The sequence below is a fragment of the Mauremys mutica genome, chromosome 2, assembly GCF_020497125.1.
Source record: "Mauremys mutica isolate MM-2020 ecotype Southern chromosome 2, ASM2049712v1, whole genome shotgun sequence".
Classification (NCBI taxonomy): Eukaryota; Metazoa; Chordata; order Testudines; family Geoemydidae; genus Mauremys; species Mauremys mutica.
Window position 1 is genome coordinate 18,817,067 of NC_059073.1, and position 9,756 is coordinate 18,826,822.

Sequence of the window (9,756 nt, forward strand, 5' to 3'; positions counted from 1 at the left end):
GACCAGACTTAAGTAATGTATTAAACTCAGTAAATACTGTAGGCAATAGTCTTGTACATCTAACTCTAACTGAATACCTGGGTAAATTCAGTTAGATCATTATATATTTGGGTGGGTAAGGGAATAAAGTCAATACTTCAAGTCCAGTCTGGTTTCTTAGTTGGGGATGAATGGCTCATAAAACAAGAAAATAAAGACAAACCCCACCTAAAATATTTGTGATCATTTAGGAGCAGACGTTTGACATGTATATAAGCCATTCACAGCATTCCAGGTGCTGTAAACTTTGTCCACTTGAATATAAATGGCACTGGATTACTCTGCCATACATCCCCGTCACTGAATGTGTGTAAGTCATTTTCTCTTATGACTTTTCCAAAACGATAAGCTCTTAGATTCCAGATCAGGCAGACGGACCCCTGTGCCTGCATGGAGCTTGGTGCAGAAGGCGAGACTTCCTGTGCAGAGCTGACTTGGTCCCTGGTGCACTCAAGACCCTGTAGAGTTTCTTTGCACAAACCCCTAAAGTCTTTCTTTGGCCTTGCCACAAGACATCCCACAGGACATGAACCACAGGCTTCCTCGCCCACCCGTCTCCCATTATCATTCTAGCCCACGAAAGCTTATGCCCAAATAAATTTGTTAGTCTCTAAGGTGCCACAAGGACTCCTCGTCGTTTTTGATGTATAGATGTATTGATGTATAGATGACTGCATAGGGCTGGAATGTGTTAGCAACCTGAGTATTAGAAATTCATTATTCGGGTTTTGTTGCAAAACGTATCCTTAATGTCACTTTTCTCCTGCAGCTGTTCCAGCTTGAGCACTTCTCTCCCCTGTCTACTCATGTGGACAGTTAACGCCCACAAACCTTCTCTCCCTCCCCCCACATCTGGGACAGAACTGAGGCTCAGAACCAGTAATAGCCCAATATAGGTCTATTAAAAATAATATATGGCACAAGAAGTTCAGAGACGCCTGGAAACACTGCCCTCACATCAGGAATAAGCAGCACCTAGCACATCTAAGAAGGAGACCTCTAGGGCTTCTGGATAGAAGCAATAGGAGGAGGAGGCAGCAATAGGGAGAAGGCTTTTCAACAGCTTTGGGGCTAGGAGGGTAGGTAAGGATCAGGGCTTCCAACCCAGAACTAGCAAGGAGATCAATTACCCCTGGGTATTGCAGCATAAATCCCACCCTAGAAGGGTATCCTTATCAATCAACCCATGTTGGGCTACTACTGACTCAGAACCTCCGTTTTTTCTTTTAAATTAAACACCCAGAGAGTGGGGATCAGGGAGCCAGCCATGCTCTAAGGAAGCAGGGAGTGTGTTTCAGGAGACTTCCATTCTATTCCAAGCCCCAGCACTGCCTCATTGTGTGACCCAGGGCAAGTCACTTACAGACACTTTTTTTAGAGCATTGATTTTGAGTGCCCAGCACGAGTTGCCCAATTTTCAGAAGTGCTGAACATCCCTTGTCTTTAACTGAAGTTGTGAGTGCTCAGTTTTTCTGGAAAAAAATATCAGGCCACAGGGAACAGATTTTCAAGTGCTCAATACCGATTTTTGCAAAGAAGTGCAGCTCCCCATCACCTGTCTAAAGCTATGTCTACACTACAGACCTTACATCGGCACAGCTGCACCAATGTAGCTGCTCTCCACCAGCAGGAGAGAGCGAGCTCTCCAGCCGGCATAACGAGCTGGGATAGCTGTGTCGGTGGGAGAATTTCTCCCACTGACATAGCACTGCACACACTGGCACTTTTGTCGTGAAACTTATGTCAGTCTGGCGGGGGTGCACGGGTGTGTTTTTCACACCCCTGTCCGACAAAAGTTTTACCAACAAAAGTGCTAGTGTAGACAAAGCCTAAGCAAGAGACAGGCAGACAAGTGTGCTCAGTACCCAGGACTTCCCATTGTGATACATAGAGCCAGATTCAATAAGGTCAGCACTCAAAATGCTGAGGGTTATTGTTTTTTATTTATTTATTTTGAAAATCTGACCATTCATTCTGGTCCCTAAAGGGGAGCCAGTGCTTATTAAAAAAAAAAAAATCAGACCCCAACTGCGTGGTCTGGACCCTTCTGAAAACTCTGTCCCAGGTCTCCCATTTTAGGTTCCAAAAATGGAGACTCCCAAAACCAGTAGCCACTTTTAGCAGTTTTGTCCTTAATCTCTCTGCACCCCACTTACCCATGTGTAAAATGGGAACAATAGCTAGGAAACTGTCATCGGGATCTTTCCATGACCACGCTATGTAAGTGAAAGCAGGATTATTAAAACCAAACCCTCTTAGCGCGTTTCCTCAGAGAATCTCAAGACCCCTGGAAGGAGTTCCCCAAAGAGGCACAAGTAATCAGAGGAAGAGCTGGGAAGAGAACCAAGGAGTCCTGGCTCCCAGGCCTACCCCACCCTCTCTAACTGTGATCGTCACACTCCTTGCGGAGATCCAGCTGCTACAGAATGAAGTTGAAGGCAATCAGCACTATCCCGAGTTGAGAGATGGATGAAAGACATTATGAAAAGTACAAAGGAGCCCTACTACTGCGCTGAAGTCAGTGGGGGTTTTCAGTAGGAACAGGACTGAGTCCTAACTGAACTTCAAGGAACCATCTTAACCTCCAGGCAGTGGCACTTCCAGGACTTTGCATTTGAAAAGGCAATTATTTGCTTGTGCACGTGGGAGTGCAAGAGGGGTTTCTAAGGCTATGCCTGCACTAGAGAGCTTACAGTTGTGCTGCTGTAAGCTCTCCAATGTAGCTGCTCTAAAATGACAGCTCCCGTTGGCTTAACTTCTCCAGCTCCTGCGAGTGTTGGTAGCTATGTCGCTGGGAGAAGCTGTCCACACCGGCGCTTATGTCGATGTAACTTCCATTGCTCGGGGGAGGGAGTGTTCACCCCCTGAGTGACAAAAATGATGTCAACATAGTCTGTAGTGTAGACATAGCCTAAGTCAAAAGCAATAAACATGGTGCAGTTAGTAGGTGCACTTTCGGGATGCCATTTCCCAGGTTTCCACCACAGCACACACATTTTCAAGGCAGCTGAATAAATTAAGCCTGATTCTCGGCTGGTGTGACTCAGTGTGGCTCCCAATGGCACCTTGTCAATTGATACCAGCTGAGGATGAGACTTCTTGTCAGGAAGTGAAGCCTAACTGCCGTATGTACCTGGGGAGCAGTCACTATTGAAGCTGTATTATTTGCATTGCAGCAATGCCTAGCAGACCATTGTGCTAGGTGCTGTACAAACAGAACAATAGCAGTGGCAGTGGAGATGCTCTGGGGTGAATGTGACATGTCAAGCTGTCCTCACTTTGAATATACACTGCACAAAATTATCCAGGCCCCAGGAACCATCAGGCTGTAAGCTCCAAATACAAATTTATTGGTGACCCAACCTGAGTTCATCTCCTCCTAACATCTGTGTTTTGCCAGGTCCCTGGAACTCATGAAATGATTAAACACTAGACAAGCTGCCAGTGAAAAAAATAAATAAAATCCAGGCTGTTTTTTTGGTTCAAGATTGGTCAAAATGTGGTTTCCTTTGGAGACGGAGTCCAAGAAATCACGATCAGTTTTTCCTGCCACCCATTCCAAATATTTTACAAATGAAAACGGCTTGGACCCAAACCCCTGGCGATAAATCCTAGAAAAAGGAGAAGGAAAAGCTACACAATACTCTTCTCAAACCATCCTTCCCACAGGTCTAGGTACAGCTCAGATCCGTGGCAATGATTGTGACGATCTAGGCATTTAAAGGGAAGTTGGCACATATAGGTCTGTCTCATCTTACGCTGGGGTTATGTTCTGCAGTCAGCGTGTAAAGCGAAAATCGCGTATAGTCAAAATTACATTGAGTGTAATGGCAGGCGGAATCGCCTGCACTACAGGCAGGGCCGGGTCTGGCTGTTTTGCCACCCCAAGCAAAAAAAAAAGGGGGCAGCCAGAGTGGCAAAGCAACAACAACAAAAACCAGAGTGCAGAGTGGCTGGAGCTGTGAACCAAAAAAACAAACAAAAAAAACAGGGTGCAAACTTTCGGTGCCACTTGGCAGCTCGCGGCTGCCTCTCCCGGCCACGCTGGCGAGCCTCTGGGCAGGCAGTGGCTGCACTCTGGCTAGCAGGACTCCCTGCGCTGCAGACATGCCCCAGGCAGCGGAGTGCATGCCCCGGCTAGCGGGGGAGAGAAGCGGGGTGTCCAGGGCTTCCTTCAGCCGGGGCGCTCGCCACTCAGCCCCTCCCGCCGCACCACCTGCCGGGAGGGCTCCGCACCGCTCCCGCCTGCAGGTGAATTGAAAGAACATAAGAACATAAGAACGGCCGTACCAGGTCAGACCAAAGGTCCATCTAGCCCAGTATCTGTCTACTGACAGTGGCCAATGCCAGGTGCCCCAGAGGGAGTGAACCTAACAGGCAATGATCAAGTGATCTCTCTCCTGCCATCCATCTCCATCCTCTGACGAACAGAGGCTAGGGACACCATTCTTACCCATCCTGGCTAATAGCCATTTATGGACTTAGCCACCATGAATTTATCCAGTCCCCTTTTAAACATTGTTATAGTCCTAGCCTTCACAACCTCCTCAGGCAAGGAGTTCCACAAGTTGACTGTGCGCTGCGTGAAGAACAACTTCCTTTTATTTGTTTTAAACCTGCTGCCTATTAATTTCATTTGGTGACCCCTAGTTCTTGTATTATGGGAATAAGTAAATAACTGTTCCTTATCCACTTTCTCAACATCACTCATGATTTTATATACCTCTATCATATCCCCCCTTAGTCTCCTCTTTTCCAAGCTGAAGAGTCCTAGCCTCTTTAATCTTTCCTCGTATGTGACCCTCTCCAAACCCCTAATCATTTTAGTTGCCCTTTTCTGAACCTTTTCTAGTGCTAGAATATCTTTTTTGAGGTGAGGAGACCACATCTGTACACAGTATTCGAGATGTGGGCGTACCATGGTTGTCAGTCAGTGGGGAGGGAAGGACGCGGGCTGCAGACCTGGCACCAGCTGGGGCAGATGGAACGTGCAGCCCGCTCCCAGCAGGGCGCAGCTGCTCCCCTCCTCCACCCCCTACAGTGGCGCACTGAAAGTCATCGGCGAAACAAACAAACAAAAAAACCCAGGCAGGTACAGGATTTAAATTATTTTTCTCTCTTTTGTTTTTGCCAACCACATAAAGCTGAATTCGCGCATGTTAAATACACGTAAGATGCGACAGACCTGTCCACCCCTGCTCCCCACAAACAAAACCATAAAGTCAATGTTTGGTTGGTTCTCTTTCTGCTGTCCACACCAGATATAAGTGATGATGCCCCCAAATAAACTACTATCTTTCCTGCTGCTTGCATAACTGCCTGCTTATTTAGGAGGGTAATAGCACCATTTACTCTTTGCTGTGGGACTGTTTACCAATGTGATTTGAGAAAAAAAGTCTCAAGCACACACACACCCCTCCTTATATGGGTCAATCAACTGCATGGATCACACACCCTTGCACTCCGACCGCTGACCATCTCCAAGAAGACCACTTCTAACATTCCAAACCTCTGAGCAACTTCAAAGAGCTTCCTATCCCCCCACCCCCTAAATTTTGATTGCTTTATTTCTCCTTATGCGTGGAATTTCCCCTCCCCAAAATCACCCTGCTCTGAGGCCCAAGATAGGAAATATTCAGTCCTGCAGGAACAAGAAGATACAAATCTCATGACCCGTCAGGGCTAGAATCGGAAGAAAGGGAAGATTCTTGGTCTCCTAGTGAGAGGCACAGCACTTGCTTCCAGCCCTGAAAGGAGTCATGTTATCAAACTCCGAAGTCCTGCCATTATAAGTTCCACTTTCAAAAGTGACAGACACTTAGAAGCATCAGTTTCATTGAAAGTTAACGGGAGTTGGGAAGCTAAGTAGCTAAGGTGCTTTTTAAAGTTTTACCCTTTGTCTAGATCAATATTTTAGGAAAAGTTTAGAAGTTTTAAAGTCAGTAGATTTTTTTTCTCTCTCCCTGTACAGTTGCACTCTTAGTACTAGGAGAGTTTGGTCTTAGAAGTGGAAGGGGAAAAGATAATTCCAATAAAATGTTTAAAAACTCACTAAAACATTTATAAGATGGAGTAGAATGTGATACATATACAGAATTACATCCACTGTGCTTTGTATGCCATACAGGGCATGCCAGTCCTTCTTAAAAACACTTCTCTGCACTGCCCACAGCCAGCAAATTTAGTCTGATTAGGAAGACTAAAAGCAGAAAATCACGCTCACCTTTGGATTTGCCAGAGCACCCTGCTCTCTCTTCTTTAGGCCACAATCCTGAAACTGAGACATGTGGACAGTCTGCTGTGCTTGGGCACAATGCGGGTGAAATCAATGGGGTGCTGCATGTGGAGGCAGCTGTCCACCCTGTAGACCCAGGCCCTTATACTGCAGGTGTCTTGGGGCCAGGACTTACTTTACTCGTGTGCCTTGACAGTCACGGCTAAAAATCGACTAAGATCCCAGGTGGCGTGCTGTGAGGGTTTCATTAGCACTCGTTTGGGATGGCCTTACTGGCTCCCCTGAGGCTGCTTTTATCAGTAGTGCAGTCATCCCAAGCCCATGCCAACCAGAACTTTATTGCAACCCTACATCCTCATGTGCTCTCTCATATGCCGACATACCAGCCTTGGTGTCCCACTATGCTCCCGGCATTTTACCACGCTGCCCTTATGCAGGGAATATCTCCCCTGTCACAGTCTGCCAAACCCCCTTCCTTTTTCATTCAAGACCCTCTCTGTAGAGGAGGCCCACAAGAAGCAAATGCATTATGAAAGTAGTAGTTATTAAAAGGCAGTCTTCCCCACCTCTGGATTTCCACATACAGCCTGTCTTTGATGGGTCTGCCTTTTAGGGCCTGATCCTGCAATCTGATCCACACAGTCAGACCCATCTAGAGCCCCAAAGATTTCAGTGGGACTCCCCACAGGCACAGGGGTCCAGCTGCCTGAATCTCATTGAAGGATCAGGGCCTTGAACTGGAAGGTCTCCTGGCCAGGGACTGGCTTTACTTTTGTGGGCTAATCAGACCCAAACATGGTGCCAGCAGTAACCAAATAACATTTACACATTCACCACCAGCCAGCCCCCCCAGACTCATGTGGTGTTGGGTTTTGAAATACAGAGCCTTTCAACATCAAGAAAGTGGATTACAGCAGGTACAAAACCTCTAGTCCTCACCCACACCTACTATGAGGATGGGAAGGGGAAATACCCGCTCATACTATGTTACCATCAGAACAAGTTACTTGCCTTAGATTAACAGGCAAGTAGAATTCTTTTCCTAGGGTGGACCTCATATCTGTCTGTCTATTGATTTATACCACGCTTATCACCTTGGTATCTGGTCTCACACAGGCACACTGGACACACTAGATGAGTGACACTAAGACCTCAGTGGTTCAGGAGCCAAATTAGCAATCAACATTACCCAAAAGAGCCAGATCTGGAGAGATCAGAGCCAGAAATGCAGAGAGCGTTTGGTCGAGGCCCACTCCCTGCACCCCTGTAAACAGAACTGCAGAGCACAGCCGTCCCACTCCCTCAATCATTGGCCATCTCTCTCGTTGCCAGCCAGGTGGCTTCTGCACGATGCGCAGGCCGAACCCTGCACCTTTAACCATTTTACACTGCTCTGCAAACTCGTTTGATCTCTGCTAGTCGCTCTCTTTTCCTCGACCGGCCCCTCCAGCAGGGCTTGCAGTCTGGGCCTGTCCCCCTTGATCAGTATCTCTTCTCCTCTCTTGTGTCCTGGGAGCTGCTGCCACGTGTGGTGTGTTCTGATCCGTTGAGTCACTCAGCAGGCTGTTCCTCCCCACCCCCTTCAGCGTTGCTGCTGGACCTTTCCTAAAGACACACACGTTTTGCTCTTGATTCCCTTAGCCTCTGAGTTCCCCCACTAGCTTCTAATCCAGTTCCCAGTGTGATGTTCCACTGGCACATTTAAGCTGTCAAACAAGAATTTATTCGCTCTGTGCAAAAGGACTGAGCAACTTGCATTTGCTCCTGCTTTTCTGTCCTCAAAAACTGGTCCCAATTTTGGGGTGATGAAGGATTCAGGTCAGAGGGGCAGCTCTGTTCTTCTCTAGATATTCCCCCTCCTGCCTCATCTCACCTTTATCCTTGACACTCTCAGATCCGATCTACCCAATCCTTAGCAGGCGGCTCTTGCATTTTCCAGCATACACCAATTTATAAACAGTAAAATCCTACCAATAATAGTTTGCAGAAAACATTTCTCTCCTCCACTTTGCCAACTCACCTGCAAAATGCTGCTTGCTGCTAGAAGCCAGGGCAGAAGCCACCTCATCACTGGAAGCCAGGATTAAATACATTGATTGAACCCAGATTTAGAGCCGTTTTGTACAAAAACCCCACGTTGGGAATGCAGAGCAATCCTCAACTGGCAGCCTAGCGAGTCAGGCAGATCTGCATTTTTCTCCTGGCTCTTCAGGGATTTTATTAAAGACAGATCTGACGTCAGGGCAAAGGACAAACCCTGCATTTTTCCTCTGAAGAAACTTTCCCTGCCTTCACGTCGTCGTCTTCTTTTTTTTTTTTGTCCCCACCTCCGCATTTCACTATATTGCCTTTAGCCAGGGGTTTCTTAAAGGGAAAGTTACAATGCAGTGGTGCATCAAGCTATAATTTTAACAGGGGGAGTTAAATACTCAGCATTTACCCATCCTTACGTTTATGGCTGTCCCAGGCTTGCACGCTAGGTGGCATGGCCATAAGAATCTGCAATAGTCTCGCTGATTGCAGTAAATTACCGCCCTCCCCCAACTGAAAATGCTCTTTTAAAAATTCTAGTTATTTTTTATTTGAGAGTCAGGGAGAAGTTCTGGTCTTCCATCCTGCAGACACACACGAGAGGAGACCGGCCAAGTTCAATGGAACGATTCGCCTGCACAGTTACCCACATGTGAATACATAGGGAAGGCCGAGGTCTGATCCTCCACATGGCTATATGCTGGTGTCGCTTCATTGATTTCAAGTAGAGATCTGGGCCCTGTTTTATACCTGTCATTTTATTGCCCCGCTGTTTCAAGTCAGTGAGATTTTATCAGCATGATGAGCTGTACGAGGGGCTGCCAAAGTATCCGCGAGAGAGGCAGGCCCTTGGGATCTCCATTAGGCACAAACCTCCCCAGATAGGACTGGCCACCCTGCCTGGGGTTTGGTCCCGTGGTCCATTTGTTGTTACTGTCTGCTCCTGGTGTGGTGGCTCCATCCCTCTCGTCTTTCTCTTTTCCTCAGGGCAGAGGTGTCATTTCAGAAAAATTCCAGGGTTGGGGGAGAAAAGTTGTGTCAGCATCCCTAGTTCCCTCTCCCCACAGAGGCCACTACTGCTCATGGGAGATAAGCAGGCTGGTCCCATGCCAGAGAGGGGCGGGGAGGTGGCGGGCAATCCTATCATGAGGAGTAGGGGACACGGTGGGCCAGGGTGGTTGCCCCACCAATGGCAGGCCACGGTGCTTCCTGTCCTGTTGGTGGGGCTGACAATGCAACGATTAGGAGGCCTGGCCCACCCCACAGCAGCCTCTGCAGGACCAGGGAAGACACTACAGCACCGGCTGGCGAGGAGCCATGAAAAGCCCGGGGGGCAGCCAACAATGCCCCTGCCCCAGGGCCAGGCACGATATTCCCTCACGCCTCCTAATTTGTGCCTGTGTGAATTCAGAGTCTGCCTCTTCCTTAAAGTGCGGAAGAACAGTACACGG

The 9,756-nt window shown here is 47.8% G+C and overlaps 1 protein-coding gene across 1 annotated transcript in view; it reads right to left on the reverse strand.

Moving 5' to 3' along the window:
- CCN4 (cellular communication network factor 4) overlaps window positions 1-8,438 on the reverse strand; it is a 50,127-nt gene extending 41,689 nt beyond the window's left edge. The window contains exon 1 of the mRNA XM_045006681.1: window positions 8,295-8,438. Within this exon, the coding sequence (XP_044862616.1) occupies window positions 8,295-8,342 (48 nt within the window). The 5' untranslated portion in view covers window positions 8,343-8,438. The remainder of the gene's footprint in view (window positions 1-8,294) is intronic.
- Window positions 8,439-9,756: the final 1,318 nt, after the last annotated feature.